Source organism: Lynx rufus, unplaced genomic scaffold (genome assembly GCF_022079265.1).
Source record: "Lynx rufus isolate CCGP_SWC_20201006 ecotype Redwood Valley unplaced genomic scaffold, mLynRuf1.p SCAF_1, whole genome shotgun sequence".
Taxonomy (NCBI): domain Eukaryota; kingdom Metazoa; phylum Chordata; class Mammalia; order Carnivora; family Felidae; genus Lynx; species Lynx rufus.
The window spans coordinates 227,934,681-227,960,969 of record NW_025814823.1 but is presented as its reverse complement, the minus strand read 5'-3'; the positions used below and the strand labels follow the sequence as shown (position 1 = coordinate 227,960,969).

The window sequence follows — 26,289 nt, the reverse complement described above, 5'->3', positions numbered from 1 at the left end:
GTGGAAACCCCAGGACGTCTCCGGAGGAGCAGCGCCGGGAACCCAGGAGCGGCTTCCACGCTGCGCGCACAGCGCCGGGAGCCCGAAGCTGCCGACGGTAGACCCCGTCTGTGCGCGGAGGCCCCGCCCATCTCCGCCCGAGAGCCCGCCCACCTCCGCCGCGGCCTCCCATTGGCGGCCCCGCGCGTCCGTCGGCCCCCGGGCTCTCCCGGGCGGGAGCGCCGACCGCGGTCCCCACCCCGCGCCTCTCGAGCCAGCCAGCCGCGGGGAAGCGATCCCCGGCGCCGGCGGGCGGCCGCGGCGTCTGACTGACCGACGGAGGAGGCTCCGCGCCCGTCCGCAGCGCGCGGCCGGCATGGCGGCGCCGAGAAGCCCCCCGCGGGTGCGGGCGCGGGAGCGGGAGGGTCCTCGCGCCCCAACGGCAGGTGGGCGCCGGGCCGGGGGCGGGGAGGGGGCCCGCGGGCAGTCCCCCTGCGCGCTGAGGGTTGGAAGGTCCGGGGCGCCCCAGGGCAGGGGGCTGCAGCCTCAAAACACCCCCGGCAGCGTTGGGGCTGCCGTCGGGGACGGGGGTCGCGTCGCGTCTGAATGGGAACGCGCCCTCGGGAGGCAGATCTGTTTGGGTCGAGGCCGCGAGCGACCTGCCGTGGCAGGGAGGGCAGGTTCCTGGGAGGAGGGAGCCCGTCTGGTGGGCTGGAACGGGGTGGGGGGCTCAGGCAGCGGCCGGGGTCGGTCTCTGCCGCCGAGGAGGGGCAGCGTCCCCTTCTAGGTGTCCCCTCTGAGAACTTGATTGTTGTCGGGGTGGCGGGGGAAGTTGACGCGTTTCGCGCTTTGGTGGCGGAGGATGTGGCCCACACCTTCGCAGCAGTCGAGACTTGCTGAACAGCAGAGAGAAAAGCTGGCTGTTGAACAAAAATGTCACCAAGGACAGGAGCAGCAGCACAGAATGGCCCAGGTCGCGCGCGCACGTCTGGTCGCCGAGGTGGGGGCGCAGTCCCTGTGGCTGTGCGTCTCTGCTCTCTGCGTTGGTAGCTGGGGTAGGAGTGAAGGGTGTTTTCCTTCCCCCGCTTCAGCTGTGCCCTCCAGGCCCCGCTCCGAGGAGGATGAACGTGGCTGCTTCTCAGTTAGGAGCACGTTCCCGTTCCGTGTTTGTCTGGTGGCCCCCGCAGGGGTGGGTGTGAACCCGCCGGCGATTTGGGGGAGCGTGCGGATTCACAAGCGCCGAGTTTGGGCTGCAGATACGGCAGCGTTTATGGGAAGTTGGCAGGTGCCAGTACTGGTTATTGACTGGGGTTCTTGGTCCCAGCAGGAGCTTTTGATTCACACAGCAAGCTGTTGGGTGTGGTGGAAACAGTGCTGTTCTGGGAGTCTGGACATGAGTTCTAGACCTCATTCTGCCCAGGACTGTGTGCCTGGAAGCCACAGCCACTCTGGACTTCTACGTCCTCGTGTTGGGGTAGCTGATCCATAAGACCCCTCCCAGTCTAGAATTCTGTAATGGACTTACCTCCCAGCCTCAAAAGTTTGGAAATTGAACTCCCTTTCAACCTTTCTGCACCCTGAATGATAATCGAATTAGCCAAATATTTCCTGTGGGTGTATTCATTTGAACTTTTCATGATGTGATTTTTTTCCTCCCTTTCTCTTTGCCTTACTTTGGGAGAGAAAGCAAAGCTGGAAATGGGGGGGTAGGGCTCAGCAGGAGAAAGCTGGTTTGGGAGGCAGAAAGGTGCCTGCTCTGGACTTAACCTAACAATCAGGAATTTTTCCTTCCAATGCATCAAGTTCAAGGTGTGCCAGCACTGGGAACTCGGAATTCTTTCCTCAGCTCCAGCCTGTGGGGACTGTAGTTCCTGTGCACAGTGCAAGAATGTGATTCAAGGATCAGGTTATGGAAAACTTTTTTTTCCCCTCCAAAACATAACCACATAACCTCTGTGGACTTAGGAGCATAGTTTCCCTTCTTTACCAGTCATGTTTGGAGGTGAAAATGTTTTCGAGTCCCTTGCCAAAGCTAGGATGGGAGCGAGTTAGTTTTACCTACCCCTCTTTTCGTAAGAGAGAGACCCAGATTCACTTCTGAAATCATAGCAAATGCTAACAAGTAACACTTGACAATAAAAACTAAATGGACAGCAACCGAAGGAAACCCACGGAACGGGTAGGGGTGGAAAGCATTTTTTGGTAGCCAGTTGTACTGTTTCTTTTTCACTGGGTATTGAGACTCATGCACTGAACATCTGCGCACCGTGTTATGGGAAAGACACTGTCGGAACTGGAATACTAGACAGGGAAATGGCGCCCAAGATGATTTGGTGCAATGCCCTGAGGCCCCAAGAAGACCCGGGAGGAAACAGGAAGCAGGGGTGACCCGCCCACTGTAGGAGAAGCTCAAAATCCTTAGCATACCTTTGGCAGTCTGGTGTTTGAAGCGGGGATGTGTGCCCCACGTTTTTCCTGGCTCCTTGTGCCTCTGGCCAGCCTCAGGGTGATTAACTGTTGTGGTTCTTCACAGAAAAGCCTGCACGTTTTCAACCGGGCCCTCAGGAGCTGCAGGACCCTGTGGTGGTCCCTAGGCGCTCGCCTGGGGTGACAGGAATGCCCAGTGTGGAATGGGGGACCCATCGGCCATGTGCCCTCGTTCCAGCTACACAGAGCGCAGCTCTGCCCCCCCGCCCCCGCCTTTCTTGTTTATATGCTGTTCTGAGTAAGATTTTGTTTGCGAAAAAGTCTAATGCTAAACAGAAATTTTAGAAGTAATGGTAATGGCCAATATTTTTGAATTTTGCTGTTATCTTTATTACATGTAAAGAGCTTAGGACGATGCATGGCCCGTAGTAAGCACTCCAAGGTTAGCTTACTCAAGGGTTATTATTATCACTATCTTATGCCATGACGTAGTTGTTATTTTTATCCCTATTTTATTGAAACCAAGTGACGTGCAAACTTATACCAGATTTCCCACTTCCCACCTAGACTTTTCTATTTACAAGATGTGTTCCTCAATACCATGGAGTACATTATTCCAAAGCCATTCAAGGATAACTTTACGTACAAAGCAGATGTTTCTGATCCGCTGAATGCTGTCTTTGCCTCATTCCCTTGGACAGTCATAGGTACCACACTCGGTAGACCCGTGAGTCTGCCTGGTGAGCACGTCTGTGTTTAAAGGGAGAGGGGGCAGATCAGAACAGCTAAGGACCAGGCGGCTGGCCCCTGGCGAGAAGAGTTATGAGGATCGGGGTGGGGGTGTGTGTGCACATTCCCTCCTCAACGCAGACTGCGGAGGGTGCTAGGAATTGTGATCTTATTCTAGAGCCGGTGCCTTCCAAGCCTCCGCTCTCAAGGACTTGAACCACGAGCAGAGGGGGTGCTGGCAGTGGCCAGTGGGTGCCCAGGAGGAGATGAGGTCCTTTGTGTGCTAGTTGTAACCTTAAAGAGAACTATTTCCCTAGGTTGGAGGCTTAGGAACAAAACCAAACAAAACCCAAATGCTGCAATTAAAAACATACACAACAGAACGCCTAAAACCAAATGGTCCGTGGTTGGTATTTTTTTTGCCAGCCTGTTTGCCCCACTTTTATACTTTTGCATTTCCGTGAAATGGATTAAGTGCCAAGTAAAATTTAAATGTTGGTACCAAGCGTCTTAGCTAAGTAGAAATCTTCGATTGGCACAGTTACGCATTTGAAAATGACCTTTCATCTGGCTCCCCGGAGTGGGTGGGTGCCTCCGGCACCCCGTGTCGTCCTCGCCAGGGGAACAGTAGGCATTTGAGTTCTCTTTATGGTGCTGGCCACGGAGACACTGCCCCTGGATAGTCTTATGTAATCTTTACAGCCACCAGTCTGACGCTCGGAACGGTTACGGAATTTGCTCAAAGTTTCCAGCTAAGAAGCGGTGGCCAGGATTCCAGCCCTGGCAGCGTGGCTCCACCCACAACCGATTCTTAAGCCTCCACCTCTTCTGCTTCCTGAAGCTCGGCTCAGGCTTATACCTGAGAGCGCTCTGGTCTCCGGGTTACATTTCAGCTGTTGGCCATTCAAGCTGGGTTCCCATTTTACACCCTTCTTGTTGCTACACAGAACTCACAGGTCTGGGGTACAGAAGTGAGATTATGACAGGGTCATCATGATCGAGCTGAAACTTGCAACATACGTGGTCGCTGCTTTGTAGCTATTAAAGCCCCTTCACCATCTTGAGCAGAGCGAGTTGGTTATTGGGCTGGTGTATTTGACCTTTGGCTCCGGTCCACTTGATCTTTTGGCAAATATTCAGTTACTTAAAACAACCGTTCTCAGAACTGAGGTGGCACACGCATTTACTGATGTGTAATTAACTTAATGCAAGAACATGAAATGTTATTTCACAATAAATCACCAGAGAAGAGTGTTTTGTTTATGCACTCGTTTTGCCAGTAATCTCTTGTCCTAGCCCATCTATACCCCATTTTTCTACCTTCTCATTTAATTGGAACCAGAAGAGACAGGTGGCATCATGTTTAAAATAAGAGGAGGTGTTATGTTCATTTCTAGGAGACTAAGGACTATTCTCTGTTAGTGCTGTTGCTGGGATTCTCAAGTAATAAACAAAAATCTCCGAAACTGTAGCACGTAAAGTGCCATGCTCGATAAATCTCTGAATTAAGAATTTAATAGTAAGCCTTTTGTTGTTGATATAACCATGTATCTATGACTTTGAGTCTGTGGAATTGTGGATGATAGATATAGAGTAATTTAAAATACCGTATTAGCTCTCTCTCTGCTTTCCCTGTAACTGGCTTTTATGAATATTAGGGTTAGTCTTCTAGCACAGGGAATAATAATGCAATTGAAAATCGGTTTCTCAAGAGATCCCCATCTCCCTCCCCCAATTCAGAGAGAAGTGGGATCTGATTCAAAGTCAAGGGTTAACTGTCAAAAAGAGAGAAGCATACTGCCCTCTCTTGTTCCCATTACAGTGGACACGAGCCCCCCACTTTCTCTCCAGGCACAGGACAGCCTCGGTGGGTACAAATGGGATGGACGTGGAGAGGGGACATGGTGGTGGGAGCTCCTCGGGCAGTGCTCTTTGAAAACTTGCATCTCTAAGTCAGGGCAGAGAGTTCCCGGAGGCTTTGGTCCCCCAAGTTTAGGAGAAGTGAACTAAATTCCTTCTTTCTGGAAAAGAGGGGATTGCTCCCTAAGTCGTAGAATAACACCTGGTCAATGTGGGCATAGTCGTGCACTTGTGACAGGAAGACCTCATCTTTCTCCTGAGGTCTCTAGAGTGGCAGGAAAACTGAGGACTCTGTGTCTTCCAAGTCCTGTGTCCCAGGTCATTAGGACAGGTAGAAATCTTGGAGGAAGCAGGACGGCTGATAGGAAAGGGGAAGTGGGAGAGATGGCGAGCCAGTGCTGGCACGGACTTGATGTAATCAGGTGCCATCTAGATATAAAGGGCTGGATGGCACTGATGCCAGCCTTTTGTCATTTTACTGGGCATTTTATTTTATTTTTTTATTTTTTTATTTTTTTTTTAAACTTTTTTTTTAATGTTTATTTATTTTTGAGACAGAGAGAGACACAGCATGAATGGGGGAGGGGCAGAGAGAGAGGGAGACACAGAATCAGAAGCAGGCTCCAGGCTCCAAGCCATCAGCCCTTTACTGGGCATTTTAAAAATGAACTTGGAGTTCAACTGTTTGTAGCTAAGGATGAGGTTGGCCCCTTACCTCGAAAAGCCATTGTAGCCAATGGAATTATTACTAGAAGCGTCGGGTCCCTCAGTTTTGCACCTGAAGCAGCGTAAGACTCGGGTATGTCGATCCTTCTCCTGCAATCTAAGGTAGAGAGAAAAATCACTCAAACCTAGAGAGTTTATGAGATCAGTTTCACCCACGATGTCTCCATTTTGTTTTTTAAATATTTGTTAAACTCACTTTTGTTAAGCCCAGCTGACGGTTGGGATAGAGGGCTGGTACGGCAAATGCTCGTTGACCTGTGCTGTCTTGTTCTTCTCGCTTGACTATTCCAGTGTATTCTCCCATTTATGCCTCATTGATTCATTCATTCAAAATGTGGAGCCGGTAACCTGTGAAGGTACAGCTCTCCTTTTCCCTCCCTCCCAGTTTCCTTCTCAGCCTTCCTTTAAAAAAAAAAATATTCTTGCCATTTTTTTTAGAAACTGGTCACCTCCGGGGAAACGCTGGTGTGAGAGTCTGTAGAATCGAGCATGGCTTCTAAGGGTTGGAGTAGTTGCCGATTTGTCACAGTCTCGTGTAACTTCTGTACCTACAGGGCATCTTTCCTATGGTGCAGGTTTTGAGTAATTTTTTTTTTTTTTAAGGTTTATTTGTGTTAGAGAGTGTGCAAGCAGGGGAGGGGCAGAGGGGGGAGGGACAGGGGGTCCAAAGCAGACTCCGTGCCTACAGCACGGAGCCCAACGCGGGGCTCAAACTCACAGAACCGTGAGATCATGACCTGAGCCGAAGTCAGACGCTCAACCAACTGAGCCACCCAGGCGCCCTGTTTTTTTAAATTTTTTTTTCAACGTTTTTTTATTTATTTTTGGGACAGAGAGAGACAGAGCATGAACGGGGGAGAGGCAGAGAGAGAGGGAGACACAGAATCGGAAACAGGCTCCAGGCTCCGAGCCATCAGCCCAGAGCCTGACGCGGGGCTCGAACTCACGGACCGCGAGATCGTGACCTGGCTGAAGTCGGACGCTTAACCGACTGCGCCACCCAGGCGCCCCTGGGCGCCCTGTTTTGAGTGATGCTTTAAAGTATAGTTGAACCTCACTTGCTTCACAGCTACTTAAAATCCTGTGCCTTGTGCCCCAACGTGACTGTTCCTCCAACATAACCCTGAAACAAGTTAACATGAAGGGCCCTGTGGTGGATGACGGGAAATGGCAGTTAATGGCCTGGCCTCCCTATGCTTGTTCACAGGGGAGGAAACTGAGGTGGACCAGACCGTGGGTTCCTGACTCCCTGGTGCCTGTTCGTTCCACTGTCCTCAAGCCATCCCACTAGGTGACCGCTTCACATTCTCATTTCCTGCTTCGTATTTACATGAGTGTAATTAAGGGAACAGAAAACACACTGGTGGCTCACTGTTTCTGACATACGTGTTCCAAGTGGACCACCAAGACAGAGGCCATTAGTTAGGATTAGGTATAGTGGGATAACGGAACGACCCCAAATAAGTGAGTCAAGTTTATTCTTCTCGTGTCACCGCTCGAAGGTGGCCCCCTCTTCCAGGGCCAGAAATGGGCTCCACGTTGCCAGGGGCCCAGCTCCTCCGGGTCATTTCCACGGTGCATGGCTTCCATGACTAGCTACTTCGTGGTCCAAGACGGCCGCCGAACGCCAGTCACCACACTTACATTCCAGCTGGTGGAGAGGGAGGAGGACGAGGAGTATGCTCCCCTCCGCAGAGCCTTCCGAAAACTGCACATAATGCTTCTGAGAATCCACTCACACAGCTACACCCAGCACCTGGGGAGGAGGAAATGTGGCCTTTATTCAAGTAGCCACGTCGCCGGCTCAAAGTCAGGATTTTATTTCTACGGAGGAAGAGAGAACAGATACTGAGGGAAGCTCTCAGTGCCTGTCGTGGAGACGCATGGACTGGATCCTGATTACCTGAAATCCTTTTCCTTATTCAACGGATATTTATTAGCCGTCTGCCCGGTGCCTAGGCACCAAGAAAGCAGGGAGAAAACAGACACAATCCCCGTCCTTAAGACGTTTACCTACGTGGGGAGGCAGACACTGATCAAACACAGACACGGTTGTGTAAACCGTGCTAAGTGCCGCGAAGGGAAGAGACGCCGTGTGCTGAGAGAGAGTAACGGGGACTTGAGCAAGCCCGGGGGGAGGGAAAGGGTCAGAGGCTTTGCCACAGGAAGTGACATTGGAGCTGACAGCTGGAGAAAGAGTCGAGTGGAGGGTATTACAGGCAGAAGAAAGCAGGGGCGAAGGCAGGCGGGAGGCAGAGAGGGCTCTCACGGAGGAACTCACAGCCCGTCCTCTTGAGCAAACGGCAGAGGGGACAGAATGGGGAAGAATCAGGGTCAGAACGCATGGGGCCCCAGAGGAAGGGTGACCGCCGTGGCGTGCCTGCCACAGGGATGTCCTGGGATGTGGAACTTTCAGTGCTAAAACTCGGAGAGTCCCAGGCAGGCCGGGATGCATTGGTCACCCTTGCTGGAGGCCACATTAATGGTCAGGTTCCTTTCATTTTAATTTCAGCACAGTCTCTCTTTCCATAGGCGTAGCTCTGCCACGGAAAAACAACTGACTAGTAAAACTAGCCCCTCCTGTTGGCTGAAAGCAAAGAGGCACAAAACACAAGCAACATGTCTTTTTTTTTTCAGTGTTTACTTATTTATGTATTTTGGGAGAGAGAGAGCACGCGCAAGTGGGAGAGGGGCTGAGAGGAGAGAGAGAAGCCCAAGCAGGCTCCACACCGTCAGCACAGAGCCCACTGCGGGGCTCAAACTCACGAACCTCGCGATCGTGGCCCGAGCCAAGGGTTGGACGCTCAACTGACTACGCCACCCAGGCGCCACACAACACAGGCAACACTTCTTGTGACGAGTGAGACTCTGTCTGGCATGATTTCTCCTAACGGAAATTTCGGAAATTAACCGGCATGTGATAATATATGACTTGAGAAGACAGAGACGGCCGAGGATGGAGGAGGCCCCTACTCCCCAGCGGGTTTCTCAGCGCTGGCAACACATCGGAATCACCTGGGAACTTGACAAAAGACGGGGGGCCTGGGCCTCAGCCCAGTACATCAGGAAATGCACAGGTGGACCCGGGGCAAGGGAGATCCTCCGCCCCGTCCCAGTGCCCCTGAGACTTGGGCGTGCGTGCAGATTGCTGGGGACCTCGCAGAGTACAGATGATGCCGCCCGCGGATCTGTATTCCTAAGTGCCTCGGGCGGCAGGGATGTTGCTGGTCCGGAGGCTCTGATGAGTTTGTTTCGAAGGTCTCTTCTGTGGAGAGCAGACCTAAAAGGCCACGTAAAGGTGGAGGGGGCGGTGAAAGGAGAGAGGAAGGAAGACCTGGGGAGGAGAGAGGGGCTCTGCTTTGTGCCTCCGTCCGGGGTGCGCCCACCTCCACTTCTCAGTCCCTAGGGTTTGTGAGTTACATGGTGTGGCTGGTTCCTGGTTCCAGAACTGGTGCCCCATGACTTTTGGCTAGGATGGGGCGAGGGGTGAGGCACGATTACCTCTCTCACACCTCATTTACAGGCTTTTCCAGCTCACTTCATGGGGTTCGATTCTTTCCTACAAGTAAGAAAAGCCAAAATAATAAGGGGAGGAGGCAGCGAAGGAGGAAGAGGGAGAAAGGAGAAGGAGAAGAGGGAGAGGAAGAAGAAAAGCCAGATTTTTAAATGGGAGCTGACACACCCATTGCATGTAAAAAAGCAAGAAAAACCAAGCAAACAAACAAAAAACACCACTGGCTAAGGAGTGGAAAATGGCTTTGGGAAGGGAAGCCAATTAGAAGGATTAGTAACCACTAGCAACAGAGCCCAAATGGTTCTGATTAATGGAAAAATCACCTCGGGGCAAAAGTGAAGGGTGACTTGTCTGAGTGTACCCATAGTTCTCTCCTGGTCACATTTCGTAAATGATTGGGAGGTGAAAGGTCTAAGAGTGAGGGCGCCTGGGTGGCTCAGTCCGTTCCACTCAGGTCATGACCTCAAGGCTCCTGAGTTCAAGCCCCTTGTTGGGCTGTGCTGACAGCTCGGAGCCTGGAGCCTGCTTTGGATTCGGTCTCCCTCTCTGTCTGCTCCTCCCCGACTCGTGCACTGCCTCTCTCTCTCTCTCTCTCTCTCAATCTCTTTCAAATATAAATAAACCTTAAAAAAATTATAAAGGTCTAAGAGTTGAGAGTACACCACCAAAGCCCTGGCGGGTTGAGGCGGTGAACCAGATCCAGGAACATGAACTTGCGTGGGGTTACGTGTCTGCTCCTGGTCTAAAAAGCTTGGAGCCGGCACACGTGATCACCCCCTTGCTTCCCTTCCCGGGTCCTGGCCGAACTGAAAGGTGGACACAGGAGTCAGAGATTTTTAAAATGTTAGCCTAGGAGGCACCTCGGTGGCTCAGTTGGTTAAGTGCCCAACTTCGGCTCAGGCCATCATCTCATGGTTCATGGGTCCGAGCCCCACATCAGGCTCTGTGCTGACAGCTCGGAGCCTGGAGCCTGCTTTGGAGTCTATGTCTCCCTCTCTGCCCCTCCCCTGCTCACACTCCATCTCTCTCTCTCTCTCAAAAAAATAAACGTTAAAAACACAATTTTTTTTTTAAATGTCAGCTCAGTGATAAAACCCACAAGTTCCACTTGTGTGGCCAGATGGGCTTGCTAGCCATGCCCGAGCTGAGCTCACACCTAAAAGGTCAGGCCCGAGGCCCTCTCTGGAGGGTGGAGGAGGGGCTGAGCTGAGCAGTAGCTCCCAACCTGCCATCAGGCGTGGTGCTTGGGAAGGAGTCAGTCAGGCGAGTGAAGGCTGGGGCAGAGGGCGGAGCCAGGGCTCCTGGAAAGCACCTCCAGCTGGAAATCTGAAGGACGGTGGGATAAAAGTGCAGATCCCTGCCTCCCCCTTCGAAGGCTGGGGACACTCACTCCAGCAACGGGGCTTTTAGTTGATGGCAGGCTACTTGTGAGTGGAGGGCTTTTTGTTTCTCAGCTGTACGAAACTGACTGATACAATCTCAGGCTGGATGCATTACTTGGAGCGTATCGTCTAGAACAGGGTTCGGCAAAGCACAGTCCATGGGCTGAATCTGGTTCCGCTCCGTTTTTATATGGCCTGTGAGCTAAGAATGGTTTTGACTTTTTTTTTTAATGGTCAGAAAGGAAAAAAACTCAAAAGAATGCCACTTCCTCACCTGTAAAACTTACATGAACTTTGGATTTCGGTGTCTGTAAATAAGGTTTTCTTGGAACACAGCCTCACTGTGTATTGTCTAATGGTTGTTTTTCTGTCAGGGCCCATTTGGGTACTTGACACAGAGACCAGATGGCAGGAAAGCCTAAGATACTCTCTGACCCTATACAAGAAAACTGGCCGACCCCTGACCGAGCATGAAGGAGTGGTCATGTTTTTGGATTGTCTCCTGGGGGGTCACACTCAGGACATTGCGTTCTGTCCTGTGGTCTCCCTTTAGTGTGGCATGGGTTCGGAGGAGAGTGACCTGGACGACGAAGAGACCCCTTCGAGCCCGTGTCATACGAGGACTGGTTGAGACAACGAGAAGCAGGCACAATGGAAATGATAGCTGCCTTCTACAGTTGTTTTGAATTCTTGGGAGAGAATTGCCCCGGGAAGGCAGTTATGAGGTTAATTGAAAGGGCACTGACCTTGAGTCAGAACCTGTTGGTTCAAGTTCAGACTTCTACTTGCTTTCTCTGGGCTTCAGTTTCTCCACCTCAGAGATGAAGGGGTGTACACGACAGGCCGTCGGATGACCAGGTCCGCAGCAAATTAGGATTCAGCTTTCACCTCAGAGGTGTTTCCAGGCCAGCAGAGGACACAGTCACGAATATGCCTAACTGACCTGCAGTGTAGACAGAGTGCGGTGGCCAGGGGCGGGGGTGGGGACAGCACTCTGTCTACACTGCTCTGCAGAGGGACTGGTGTGAATCAGGCCTTGGAGAACAAGTAGAACTCCAGCGCCTTCACCCAAAGCATTCTGTGATTCTGTGAAAGACTTAAAGGTGTCGCATAGAAGAGTCATCTGACATGATCCTCATGACTCCAAGCAATAACGATTCAAGCTTGGTTTCAGGTCTGACCGCACCAGCCTCTTGCTCAGGAACTTTCCCTGCTTTTCAGGTAACACCAGCATCTCTAAAGGGTCTAAAGGCCCTTGCTTTCCTGGCCTTGTGAACTGTTGCCATACCCGCTGGCTCTCTGCTCTAGCTCACGTGGGACTAGGTCGGGTACCCGTGGTACCTCTGCTGATGGAGCCACGTTTCTGTGGAGCATTGCCTGGGTCGTGCCCCAGACACACGAGGAGAGGTCAGCCTTCTGTTTGCAATTGTAGCATCAGCTCTTGGCCCAGTGTTCTGCCTGCAGGAGGAGCTTAATCTATATTCATTGACTAACAATAGACTTTGATCAATAAAGAGAGAAATATTCCCGAAAAGAAGATGGTCTCCCACCAACGGAAGTGAGTTCCCACCCCCAGAGGTGGAGGCTCACAGGGACTCAGTGGGAGAGTTTCCATTTGCACTGTGCCTCTGTGGTTACAAGCACACTTTCGTGGCTGGCGTTTGCTTTCATCTAACCGTCTGTTACCGCTATGGTCTTCTCCATTAGAGAGATGTTTCGAGATCCTTGAAGCTCAGTGGTTTGTCTGAGGTCCTACAGCTAGAAAGTGGTTTTCAGACAGACAGAGTCTCTGGCTTGTTTCGCCAGATCAGGGCCAAGGAGAGTGTCTGGGTGGAGCAAGTGATCCTGGCGTGCTGAGATTTTTCTCCAGAGGAGGAGTTACAACTTGCTGGTCCACAGAAGCCTATCCCACCTCCAGCTTTTGTATTTTTATAGCTGGGAGGGTTCAAAATCCCCTACGCATGATTAGAAAATTTAACCTCTCTTTTAAAGTGATGGGTTGCAATTAACACCCCTGAACTTTGCCCTAGTAAATGGAAAAACTCTGAGCTATGACATTGTTACAGACACGCACACACACACCAGAGCCCCGTTAGTGTTTGGCAAGGAGCAGTTTCCTGTTGTATTTACTGACGCTCAGTTTAACAGGAGCCTTGGGTAAAAACATGCCCCGTCCCGTGGGGATTGTGCTCCGAGCCTAAGTGGGTTGCATGACAGGGCTACAGCTGAATGTCTCACTGATCATGACTTTCAAGATAAAAACCTTCCCCTTGGTGGCTGTCTTCCTCAGTGATACCGATCTTGCACTTTTTGGTTATAGTTCTTTACTGAGTCGAAGACTGTCATTTCTTAGTTGAGCAGAATTCATACTGAAATTTACAAAAGCTTACAAAGTCCTTTGACCTCGCACTTGTTAAGAGGATATTTTTTTCTGAATATTTCCTCTGTAACTGAAAACAAAGAGCTAGCCTGTGATTTTTCAAGAAGCAAGACCACTTAAGCGTAGTCCTTTCCACGGCTGTGCTGACTTGTAAAACCTCTCTCGTGGTCTCCCCACGCTCCAGAGACACTTTGCCGACCTCCCGGGATTTGTTCTGTGTGTTTACCCTTGGGCTTACGTCCCGCTTAGTTTATTTGTTTGGACTCACGTACATTATGTTGCTTTATTCCCCAGCCTCTTGGTTTCTCACAGTTAACCCCAGAGAGAGGTGACCCGCTTGGGGATGGAGGCCTGCCTGCCGTGTCTACATCCAGTCCACAGGCCCTGCTGTTATTCTGAGTCCCTGCAGTGAGACACGCGCCCCCCCCCCCAGATGTGCTGACCGTGGGGTGTGCGGGTCGGGGCTCTGTGGGCCTGGACAAGCCGGCCAGGAGCCTTTCCTGATGGGAGGGCATTGTGCCACCTGACCATGAGCTCCTTCAGGACAGAGCATGTGACTTTCACTACCTGCCAGCCCGGGGTGAGGGTTTAGGGGAAGGAAGTATAACCAGGGAAGGGCTAGCAGGAGAAAGGAAGGCCTTCCCTGATCCTCCTGGGTCCATGGCACCATGGGGTTTCTGATGACACCTCTCTGCAGTACTAACCTTTGGTTAGGATACCCCTGAAGCCACCTTCACTTTTTCAGAGCGGGTGGTGTTCCACAACTCCGCTCAGAAAAGTGAAAAGTTTACCAACGCCTCTGAAACGTCTGTGTCGCTCCCTCTGTCCCTGGCGGCAGAGAGTGGGAGCTGTCCTGGGGCTCCCCCCCTCCACCCCCGCCCCAGGCTCCCCTCTGCTCCCGGATCCGGCAGTCTCTCTCGGGCGCTCTCTCCCCTACCTCCTGCTAAATAACCATAACGTGCTATTGATGCACATGGAGGGGCTGTTGAAGTCATTAAATTACATTAGTATCTTTTACCTTGAATGTTGTTTTTAACAAGATGACATTAATACACATATTTCTTCGCTCCCTGTGCTCTCAAATTTCTAAGTTAAATCGCCTTTTAGGTCTTTTGGCTCAGGCCTAGTCTCCCCCTTCTGTGGCCCACTGGGTAGCCCCTGATCTGCTTCAGGAGAAAGTCAACAGCCAGATGCGGTTGGCTGTGTGGACGTGTGCGGGGAGAAGGCGCCGTGGACTGCTGTACCATGAGTAAGATTGGGAGACAAGTAGAGGCAGGAATGGATGGGCTGCCTGGGCCCAGGAAGTCGCTGGAAGTTTCTAGGGCGAAGGAGACACTGAGGAGTTTCCACGAGAAGGAGCCCAGGGCTCCCGGGGGGAGCTGCCGTGTGCATAATCACTCTGTTTCCGGCTCTTCAGTGAGTTTTGGTTTTGTTTTCAGGGCTCTTTTTCTTTTTCTTTTTTTCTTTTTGGTTTCCTGTTTTAATGTTTGAATTATTTCGGCTTTGGTACATTTTAGAGAATGGAAAAAACTCTAAGTAGAATTTTACCACAAAAAGGTGGCTTTTTTTTTTTTCTCTTTTCAGTTCTAGTCAGTGGTCTCATCTGCCATATATAGTTTGAGTGATGGCAGATCAGATTTTATGTTCAGATAGCCGCGTTGTTGACTTCAGGAGGCTCTGGTGCAGTTACTCCAGGATATCTCAGCTACTTAAGTATGACTTCTTCCCACAGTATGGGTTGGGGTCTCTCGCGTGTCTTCGTGCTGAAGATTGGGGGGATGTGTGAGGCCTAATTAATCCACTTTCCAATAGGACAGAAATGCATGGCGGCCTCATTTCAGCCACCACCCGGGTTGTCCATTCCAAAAGTCCTGAAAAGACACTGGGTTTTTTGTCTCTTGACGAACCTGAAAGAGGGCCAAACCCATAATTCTGACGGTGCTTCTGTTCTCTTCCTCTCCTTTTCGCTTCCTGGAGATTCTTCATCACCAAAACCTGCCCCCATCCCTTATTTCTGGGAGGTCCTCGTCCTCCTTCCTCTCTGTATTGTGTTCAATGACCAGATCACTGGTGGGGCCTTGCCCTCCTTCCTGTTTGTCAGGGTAAAGCCTCACCCAAGCCCGGGTCCTCTTGGGCAGGGGAGGGGAGGCTGGGCCAGGGCTGAATCCTCCCTGAATTCTCTCCCTGGGCTGGCGGACGGGGGATTCCCCCGTGAAGATCCTGCCATGAGAGACTTTAATCCCCCCTCAGCTGTATTTGGGGAGATGAGATTTGACTCATGAGATCATCCAAGTCATGTTTGTGATCGTATTTTGCAAGGCACCTCATTCGTGGTATTCTTGCCTATGGCTGTTGCTTTTGAGTTGTAAACCAGTTGTTGACACGCGCGGGAAAAATTGATTTTAATTCTCTTTTTAAAGAGTCTTAATTCCACTTGCTGCAGCAAAGTTAATTTGAAGACTTACTCAGCTGCACAGTTCACAGGCAGGACAGCCAAGTGATAAGGCACTCAGTGTTGGCACCGCATTGCCCTGTCTTGGGATTCCAGCTTTACCACTTACATATTTAATCTCTCTCTCCCTCGCATCCTCATCTGCAGAATAAGGGTGGTTACAGTAGTAGCAATAAAAATAGTGATCAACACAGACTAGGGACTCAGGCTTTGCCAGACGGCTTGCTCCGCGCTTCCCTAACATTTCCACCCACCCTCACAACCGGCCACTCCAGAGGCAGAAACCACTCCGCCCATGCCCTCCTTCCCCTACCATGTGACTCTGCAGGAAGGATCAGGAGGGCCAGCATGGCACTTCCTGTGTTCCAGGCACTGTTGCATTGTGTTTCGATCCCCAGGTGGAGAAACAGAAGCCCAAGAAGTCACCAGTGTAGGAGCAGGGCCGGGATGGGGGTGGGGCAGTGTTTGCAGGAGCAAATGAGAGAATTACTTTATTTTTTTTAAGTGTATTTATTTATGTTGAGAGAGAGTGAGAGCGAGAGAAAGCGCACATGTGCGGGGTGTGGGGTGAGGGGGCGGTGTGCAGAGAGAGGGAGAGAGAATCCCAAGCAGGCTCTCTGCTGTCAGCTCAGAGCCTGACACGGGGCTCGGACTCACGAATCATGAGATCATGACCTGAGCCTAAACCAAGAGTTGGACGCTTAATGGACTGAGCCACCCAGGTGACCCAAGAGAACGCCTGGAAAGCCCATAAGGGGCTCTGGCTTATAGCGAAATTCCAACTGTAGCTATTTTAATTATCAATGGAGCCATACTTTTTCCTACTAAAACACTGCACTTCCTCTCCTTAGATGAAGAAGCCCCACTCCTTATAATATTTTCATATATTGTACAAACACCTCAGGACTGTGTGAGCTGCAGCCGCTTGCACGGGACTTATGGGTTCCCTCCTCCGGGTCGCTCCCTGGCACCCACACCAGCCGCCCTGTTCATGCACCCTGGTCCTTCTTTGGTTTGAGTCACTTGACCAAAAACTGTGCCAGTTAGGTAGGGGGAAGCCAGGAGTTTAAGTTTGTAGTCTAGGTTTGCACGGAAAAGGCGTACTGAGCCCTCACGTGTTTTTTTCTAATAAGTTGATCATATCCCTTTTCTGGGTTGGAGGCAGGGCTTAATTTCAAGGATGAGGGCATTAGGCTAAGGAAGTGTGTTGTGTGTGTGTAGGAGTGAGGAGAGCCACAATCTGTAGTGGGTCCTGTGGAAGCCCTGGGCAGCTGCCATGGAGTGGCCTCATGCTCAGGAGAAGGCCCTGGCTTAGGGGGTCTCAAATCAAGGGTCCCAAAAGGCCTGGAAGTAACCCCGAGACTACAGTGGGTTGGTTAGAGTCTGTGACAGATGAGAGCGGTGTTGCCCCATGGAGGGTGCGGCAGCCAGACCCCACCTCAGTGACCGCAGGCCCTCTGAGTCCACACAAACACGAGCGCCACCCAGTGGGAAATGGGCAGATGCTCTAAAAGGCTTCCTGGAAGAAGAAATGTGAATGCGTTCCTACAGAAATGTGGACGGCTGTGAGAAATCACGACTGGAACTGGTGTTTAGGGACACAGGGACGCTCATACACATAAGGGGGTGTTAGTTGATGGTTTGTTTTGGAGGGTGCTTTGGCAATATCTGTCAAAACTACAAATGTACACACCCCTTGATCCAAAGTTTCCCCTTTTGGAAATTATCCTAAAAGCTACCATGAGTCCGTAAGGACTATTGGAAGATGTCTTTCTCAGCAGTGTTTGTAAGAGTGAAAAATGGGAAATAATCCAAATGGTTTATTGGTGAGGCAGTGATTATGTTACATATATGATTGTCTATCTTTTTTTTTTTTTTTTTTTTGAGAGAGAGAGAGTGGGGGAAGAGTAGAGAGAGAAAGAGGGAGAGGGAGAATCCCAAGCATGCTCCGTGCTATCAGCACAGATCCCAGTGCAGGGCTCGATCCCATGAACCATGAGATCATGATCTGAGCCAAAATCAAGAGTCGGACACTTAACCAACAGAGCCACTCAGGCACCCCATGTGATGGTCTATATGTATACTAAAATATTATGCATTCTTTAAAAAGAATAATGTAGATCTATGTGTAGTTAAATGAAAAGATGTCTAATGTGTATGAAGAGAAAAAACAAACTAAAATCATGTGTAATATTCATTTTTCTAGGAAAAGTTTATAAATACGTTAAAAGAAATTATGTGTCGCGTAGACAAAGTTCTAGTTTTTCCTGAATTTAAGGACTTACTAAAATTATTTACACATGTGAGAATTTTTCACAGTTGAGAAATCACTGAATTAATAAAAATCTAAATTGTAGATGTAAAGGCAGTATAGCTTTACATTTTTTTACATTTTTTTATTGAGTTTTTTATTTATTAGCTGTACATTTTTAAACAACTCACACAAAGTTTTACTAAATATCTAGGCAGGAGTAAATGTATAGTGAACAGCTAACTAATTGTTCTAAACAGATGAGTACCTGTTTTTGAAAATGTTCTTTTAAACTGAGAACTTCCCCCTGAGATCAGGAACACGACAGGGATGTCCATCTCACCGCTGTTGTTTAGCATAGTGTTGGAAGTCCTAGCATCAGCAATCAAACAACAAAATGAAATAAAAGGCATCGAAATTGTCAAAGAAGTAGTCAGACTTTTACTTTTTGCAGATGACATGGTACTCTACCTGGAAAACCCAAAAGACTCCACTAAAATCTGCTAAAACTGATAACATGAATTCAACAAAGTCGCAGGATACAAAGTCAATGTACAGAAATCAGTTGCATTTCTATACACCGACAATGAAGCGACAGAAAGAGAAATCAAGAAATCGATCCCATTTACAATTGCACCAAGAACCATAAAATACCTACGAATAAACCTACCAAAGATGTAAAAGATCTGTATGCTGAAAACTATAGAAAGCTTATGAAGGAAATTGAAGAAGACACAAAGAAATGGGGAAACATTCCGTGCTCATGAATTGGAAGAAAATTGAAGAAGACACAAAGAAATGGGAAAACATTCCGTGCTCATGAATTGGAAGAATAAATATTGTTAAAACGTCAATACTACCCAAAGCAATCTACACATTCAATGTAATCCCAATCAAAATTGTACCAGCATTCTTCTCAGAGCTAGAACAAACAATCCTAAAATGTGTATGGAACCACAAAGACCCCCAATGGGCAAAGTAATGTTGAAAAAGAAAACCAAAGCAGTAGGCATCACAATCCCAGACTTTAGCCTCTACCACAAAGTTGTAATCATCAAGACCACATGGTATTGGCACAAAACAGACACATAGACCAGTGGAATAGAATAGAGAACCCAGAATTGGACCCACAAATGTATGGCCAACTAATCTTTGACAAAGCAGGAAAGAGTATCCAATGGAAAAAAAAGACAGTCTCTTTAACAAATGGTGCTGGGAGAACTGGACAGCAACATGCAGAAGAATGAAAATAGACCACTTTCTTAACATCATACACAAAAACAAACTCAAGATGGATGAAAGACCTAAATGTGAGACAGGAAACCATCAAAACCCTAGAGGAGAAAACAGGCAACAACCTCTTTGACCTCAGCCACAGCAATTTCTTGCTTGACACGTCTCCAAAGGCAAGGGAATTAAAAGCAAAAATGAACTATTGAGACCTCATCAAGATAAAAAGCTTCTGCACTGCAAAGGAAACAATCAACAAAACTAAAAGGCAACCAATGGAATGGAAAAGATATTTGCAAATGACATATCAGATAAAGGGTTAGTATCCAAAATCTATAAAGAAGTTACCAAACTCAACACCCAAAAAACAAATAACCTAGTGAAGAAATGAGCAGAAGACATGAATAGACACTTTTCCAAAGAAGACATCTTTGGATAGATGGCCAACAGACACATGAAAAGATGCTCAACGTCATTCATCATCAGGGAAATACAAATCAAAGCCACACTGAGATATCACCTCACACTAGTCAGAGTGGCTAAAGTGAACAACTCAGGAAACAACAGATGCTGGCAAGGATGTGGAGAAATGGGAACCCTCTTGCACTGTTGGTGGGAGTGCAAACTGGTGCCACTGCTCTGGAAAACAGTGTGGAGGTTCCTCAAAAAATTAAAAGTAGAACAACTTACGACCCAGCAATAGCACTGCTAGGAATTTATCCAAAGGATACAGAGTGCTGATTCATAGGGGCACATGTATCTCAATGTTTACAGCAGCGCTTTCAACAATAGCCAAACTATGGAAAGAGCCTAAATATCCATCCACTGATGAATGGATAAAGAAGATGTGGTTTATATATACAATGGAATGCTACTTGGCGATGAGAAAGAATGAAATCTTGCCATTTGCAGCAATGTGGATGGAACTGGAGGGTATTACGCTGAGTGAAATAAGTCAGAGAAGGACAGATATCATATGTTTTCACTCATATGTGGAATTTGAGAAACTTAACAGAAGGCCATGGGGGAGGGGAAGGGGAAAAATGGTTACAAACGGAGAGGGAGGGAGGCAAACCATAAGAGACTCTTAAATATAGAGAACAAACTGAGGGTTGATGGGAGGGGGGGGTGGGGGAGAGGGGCAAAGGGGTGATGGGCATTGAGGAGGGCACTTGTTCGGATGAGCACTGGGTGTTGAAGATAAACGAGGAATCATGGGAATCTACCCCCAAAAAAGAGCACACTGTACACACTGCATGTTAGCCAATTTGACAATAAATTACATTAAAAAATAATAACTACCATAAAAAAGAAGAAAATGCCCTTTTAAGTAATTGAAAATATGTCTAGGTTCATTCACTGGTAACTTAATTTCTTTATTTGCTAGTAAATTCTTGTGAGAGTTTAAATGTACATCAAATATCGGTATGGTCAAAAATGCTAAAATTTGGGCACCTGGCTGGCTCAGTCGGTGGGGCATGCGACTCTTGATCTCAGGGCCAGGAGTTCAAGCCCCACATTGGGTGTGGAGCCTACTTTAAAAAAAAAAAATGCTAAAACTGTAGATTCTGAATTGCTGAGGCTTTTACTACCGTTAATCACTGGAATTTTACTAAACCTTGTGCCAGGGAGGGAAAGATTTCACAATGAACCCCAGGAGGTTTGGCCACTATTCAAAAGTTCTCTTCCTCATTTGTACTTTGGCATTTTACATGCTCAAGCATCATATAATTGGGAATGTGCTGCACATAGTAAGATATTGCAAGTATGCGGTTGGAGCTCTTGAGGCCCGTTCATGCCCTCTGGCCAAATCAGGAATTGCAGTGTGGACCACACACAGCACATCTGTCTCCACCTCACAGCTCTGCTGAGGTGTCCACTCCCTGGAAATGATGTCTGTGTGCCCGCAGTTTGGACCACTCATTGTGTGTGTTAAGGTGATGCCATCTGTCATCGCTCCTAATGCTTTAAGAATATCCAAGTGGCTCTAAAATTAAAAAAAAAAAAAAAAAAAAAAGGCGGGGCACCTGGGTCACTCTGTCAATTGAGTGTCCAACTCCTGATTTCAGCTCAGGTCATGATCCCGAGGTTGTGGGATTGAGTCCCACGTTGGGCTCTGCGCTGAGCGTGGAGCCTGCTGGAGATTCTCTCTCTCTCCCTCTGCCCCCTCCTCCAATTGTGCTCTCCCTCTACTTAAAAAACAAACAAAACAAACCCAAGTGGGCAGATGTACGTGGTGGTGGCATCACTGGAGGACTCTGGTGTGGAGAGGATCCCTGCTGGAACCATTCTTGGGTTCAGCAGATATGCAACACAGGGTGCATTCTTAATCAATTTCATTCCATCTTTCTCCGGGGAGATCGGCATTTTTCCCCAGTGTTGCAGTCAAGACAATTGGGAGTAGAGAAGTGAGCTTTCTCACAGTCACACAGCCAGGGTAGTCGCGACACGGGTTTTGAACAGGTCTGAGGGATTCCGAAGCCTATGCTCTATGATTATTCCTCGTGAATTGTGTGGGACAAAGACATTCTTACATACGACATTGATTAGAGGAGAACTGGGTGTTTCTTTAACTTTCAGATTGAATTTTTGAATGCCTTAAAAACTGTTCATGTACTCAATGACAGACACTTGGCAGGTACAATGAGCGATATATTTCCCTCCCTTAAAGCAGACTTGGGTAATTGTGACGTGTCTTTTTTCTATTATTAAATTTTTGCAGGAAGTGACCAGGTTCACTCCTGGACACTGGTCACCAGCCAAGCCTTGGATACTGCGTGGAAGGTAGCCAGGGGCTCAGTGACGCTGGCGGTAGCATTCCTGGTGGCTGCCCTCTGCTACGTGAGGAGGATGCACTCCTATTTAGGGCGCCGGCTGAAATGGTAGGTGGTTGTATTATCCTCCGGTTTCACCAATAGACCCTTGCTTTCCAGAGTAGATTTTTGATATTATTTTCCCTTTACCTTTTAGGTGGATTGGATATCTGCAGAGAAAGTTCAAAAGTAAGTATTTTCATGTTTTCTTATTTCTAAGGTGCAGGGAGGGTTCAAGAAGGGCGAGGAAAAGGGAAAATTCACTACCTTTCCTATCTGATTTGGCCCAGGGAACCTCAGCGTGGAGGCGGAGGTCGATCTCCTCAGTTACTCTGCGAGAGAATGGAAGGGAGAGACGCCGCGTGCCAAGCTGATGCGGAAGGTGCGTCAGTTTATACAGGTCACGGACGATGGGGAATTTGTGTGGAAAAATCAGGAAACTAACATTCCGCCCTGCTTTACAAGGGCGTGGACGATGGCGTACCGTAGGCTGTCACTTCAGGAAACTCGAGGGTGGCACTCTTCAGCTCTGCCCACCAAGCCTATGGGCTCTCTGGACAAGCAGGGGGGACTTCTGTCTTTGCAGGGATTAGGCACCTGGATGTAAAATTCTGAGGAGTTTTAGAATTTTCCATTGGACCGACCTTGGTAACTTTTCCCAGCGGTGCTATCCAACCTTGTCAGCAACGAGAAGTTTTTATTTCAAGGGGCGCCTGGGTGGCTCAGTCGGTTAAGCGTCTGACTTTGGCTCCGGTCATGATCTCGCGGTTTGTGAGTTCGAGCCCCGCGTCGGGCTCTGTGCTGACAGCTCAGAGCCTGGAGCCTGCTTCCGATTCTGTGTGTCCCCTTCTCTCTGCCCCTCCCCTGCTTGTGCTCTGTCTCTGTTTCTCAATAATAAATAAACATTTTTTAAAAATTAAAAAAAAAGAAATTTTTGTTTCAAGTCATTTTTAGCGAGGTCTTAAATGTATATAGTATTTTCTTTTCCCTTTGGTCACATTATAGCCATCATCACCCCTAAATGGCATTCTTTTGCTCCTGGGCTTCCAGGAAGGTGTCAGTCGAAAAAGCATGACACAGACTGAATACACACAAATGTCCTTTTATTTTTTTTATTTTTATTTAAAGAATTTTTAATGTTTATTCATTTTTAAGAGAGAGAGAGAGAGGGAGATACAGAATCCGAAGGAGACTTCAGGCTCCAGGCTGTCAGCACAGAGCCCAACGTGGGGCTTAAACCCATGAACCATGAGATCATGATCTGAGCCAAAGTTGGATGCTTAACCTACCGAACCGCCAGGTGCCCCACAAATGTCCCTTTAAAATGACATGTCCTCATGGGGTACCCGGGTGGCTCAGTCGGTTAAGCCTCTGACTTTTGATCTCGGCTCAGGTCATGGTCTCCTCGTTCATAGATTCGAGCCCCGCATCGGGCTATGTGCTGGTAGTACAGAGCCTGCTTGGGATTCTCTCTTTCCCTCTCTCTCTGTCCCTCCCCTGCTCACCTCCCCTGCTCTCAGAATAAAATAGTGACATGTGGTCGCATTCATAATTTATAATTGTTATTGTCTCTGTTGCCCCCTTTCTTTGGGGGTAATGCCTCGCTGACAATACAGTGAATTCACTCTCTCTATTCCCTTATCCAGAGGGTTTGAAAACGAACTTTCTGTTTTTGTGTGGACAGGCTTACGAGGAGCTGTTTTGGAGGCATCACATCAAATGTGTCCGACAAGTAAAGAGAGACAACTATGACGCACTGAGGTCAGTGTTGTTTCAGGTATTCAGCCAGGGCCTCTCCTTTCCATCGTGGATGAAAGAAAAAGACATTGTGAAGGTACGTCCGCTGGAAACGGGGCGGGAGTGGGGTGGGGCGGGGAACATTGCGTTGACAAGAACTGTAGCGCAGATGGCTGGGTCTTCAGTGGGCGGCTTTGTGCGTCCCGAGGTTGAAGGAGCCTTCGAAGGCCCTGTGGCCCCCTCCATCTCAGAAAGGCCGCCATGCTCAGTTGTGTTTGCTTTGGATGCCACCGTCTTTGCTCGAGAAGGGCATCCATTCTTCAGAAGCAAGGTGGTCTACTGAAACTCACTTTTTTACTCTACGGTTATTTGAGGTTTAACAAACGCATAGAGCGCTCCAGAGATTCTCCACTGTTCCTTTGTAGTCAGCCCTTCCTCACCCCTAGCCCAGGGCCATCGCTGATTGGTCTTAAGACCCTATGGTTTTACCTTTTCCAGAATGTCATATAAATGGAACTGTCCAGTGTGTAGCCTTTTGCATCTGACTTCTCTCGCTTAGCAAAATGCATTGCAATTCAGGGGTGCCTGGGTGGCTCAGTCAGTGAAGCGTCCAACTTCGGCTCAGGTCATGATCTCGTGGTTCATGAGTTCAAGCCTTGCGTCGGGCTCTGTGCTAACAGCTCTGAGCCTGGAGCCTGCTTTGGATTCTGTCTGTCTGTCTCTTTCTCTGTTCCTTCCCCTGCTCATACTCTCTCTCTGTCTCTCAAAAATAAAACATTAAAAAACTTTTTTAAAAAATGCATTTCAATTCATCCACATTCTGTGAATTTGTAGTTCATTCCTTTTTACTGTTGAGTGATATTCCTTGATGTAAGTATGACATAGTTTGTTTATCCGTTCTTCAGTTGAAGGACATCTGGATTATCTCTAGTTTTTGACAATCCCATACAAGATTTTGTATGAATGGAAGTTTTCATTCCTTTTGGGCGAATGCCTGGGAGTGAGATTGTTGGCTCATGTGGTAGGTGTAGGTCCGAGTTCATAAGAACCTACCAAACTGATCTCCCGTGTGGTGCAGCCATTTTGCATTTCCACCAGTAGTGTGTAAGAGTTCCAGTTGTTCCCAGTTCTAACCAGGATTGTCAGATTTGGGGTTTTTTGTTTTTTGGGTTTTTTAGCCATTCTGATAGATGTGCGCTGGCGTCACTGTGCTTTTAGTTGGCATTCCGCTAGTCAGGAGGGATGAACATCTTTCCATGTGCTTATTGGCCATCCATTATTATCTTTTTACAGAAGTGTCTGTTCAAATCTTTTGCCCCTTCTTATTTTATTATTGATTGGATTTTGAGATTTCTTTATATATTTTGAACACAAGTGCTTTATCAGATATGTGATTTGCAAATATTTTCTCCCAGTCTGTGCCTTGTTGGTTTTTTTTTTTTTTTCATTTTAATGGTATAAGGCAGTATATTCTTTATTTTATTTTATTTTTATTCTTTATTTTTTGTTTTTTACTTTTTAGGGAGAGAGAGAGAGAGAGTGAGCATGAGTAGGGGCGAGGGGCAGAGAGGGAGAGAAAGAGAATATCGTAAACAGGCTCTACACTCAGCATGGAGCCCAATGCAGGGCTCGATCCCACAACCCTGGGATCGTGACCTGAACTGAAATTGAGAGTCGGACGCTCAACCAACTGAGCCACTGAGGTGCCCTGAGGCAGTACATTCTTGATGAACAACCTGAATTTTTATTTTGAATGTAGGAAGTTCAATCTAGGATGTACATTTAAGGGCAGAAGCACAAAGAAATAGGAGTATATAAAGTATATGCATATATATAGCTGCACATGGTCTATTTCCTTCCCATTTCTTTCTTGAGAGTTGCTTTTATTAGTTTCATTTTATCTAGGAAGCACTCGTCAAGTGTGTGCAGTGTGCCAGCCCCGCGGCCAGCTGCCGAGGACAGAGAATACGGCCACACCCCGGGGTTCCCCAGGCTCAGCCGGGTGGGGTATGGGTTAGATCCCTTCACTGGATCAGAGTCTTACAAATTCTGTGGTCTTACTTAGTCCCAGCCGGAGTCCTGTAAAATGGATATCTTGTCCTTGATTTATGGTAGAGGATGAGGCTCAGAGGGTAAATAATCTGCACTGGTTGAGCAGTCTCTTGGCTGGTGAGTGACAGAGTGAGGTTTGGACCCCCAAGTGCCTTATTCTAAAATCCATATGCTCCGCGATATGCTACAGTATTCTAGCGTTGTTACGGTAAACATAATTTCTAAACGGATATACCTAGGCAGTTTGGGAAGTGTTTTATGCAGAAAGATGGTTTCATAGACAAAATCTTCATGTAGGTTTTCATCAGCTGTGAAATTGTAAATTAAGGATATGATCCACGGGGCGCCTGGGTGGCTCAGTTGGTTAAGTGTCTGACTTCAGCTCAGGTGATGATTTCACAGTTTGTGGGTTCAAGTCCCGCATCAGGCTCTGTGCTGACAGCTTGGAGCCTGGATCCTGCTTTGGATTCTGTGTCTCCCTTTCTCTCTCTCTCTCTCTCTCTCTCTCTCTCCCCCTCTCCTTGTACTTTGTCTCTCTCTCTCTCTCAAAAACAAACAAACAAACAAAAAAAAGAATATGATCCAGGGGCACCTGGGTGGCTCAGTCGGTTAAGCATCCAACTCTTGAATGTTGGCTCAGGTCGTGATCTGATCTCACAGTTGTGAGTTTGAGCCCCGTGTCGGGCTCCATGCTAGGTGTGGAGCCCACTTAAGATTCTGTCTCTCTCTGTGGGGTGCCTGGGTGGCCCAGTGGGTC

General features: G+C 48.4%; 1 protein-coding gene across 2 annotated transcripts in view; it reads left to right on the top strand.

The window, feature by feature from the left end:
• The first annotated feature begins 254 nt into the window (after positions 1-254).
• OTULINL (OTU deubiquitinase with linear linkage specificity like) overlaps positions 255-26,289 on the top strand; it is a 30,789-nt gene continuing 4,754 nt past the window's right edge. For both annotated transcript variants that reach the window (XM_047094001.1, XM_047093992.1), the window contains exons 1-5: positions 255-425; positions 21,653-21,812; positions 21,901-21,932; positions 22,034-22,125; positions 23,428-23,577. In XM_047094001.1, the coding sequence (XP_046949957.1) occupies positions 356-425; positions 21,653-21,812; positions 21,901-21,932; positions 22,034-22,125; positions 23,428-23,577 (504 nt within the window). In that variant the 5' untranslated portion in view covers positions 255-355. The remainder of the gene's footprint in view (positions 426-21,652; positions 21,813-21,900; positions 21,933-22,033; positions 22,126-23,427; positions 23,578-26,289) is intronic.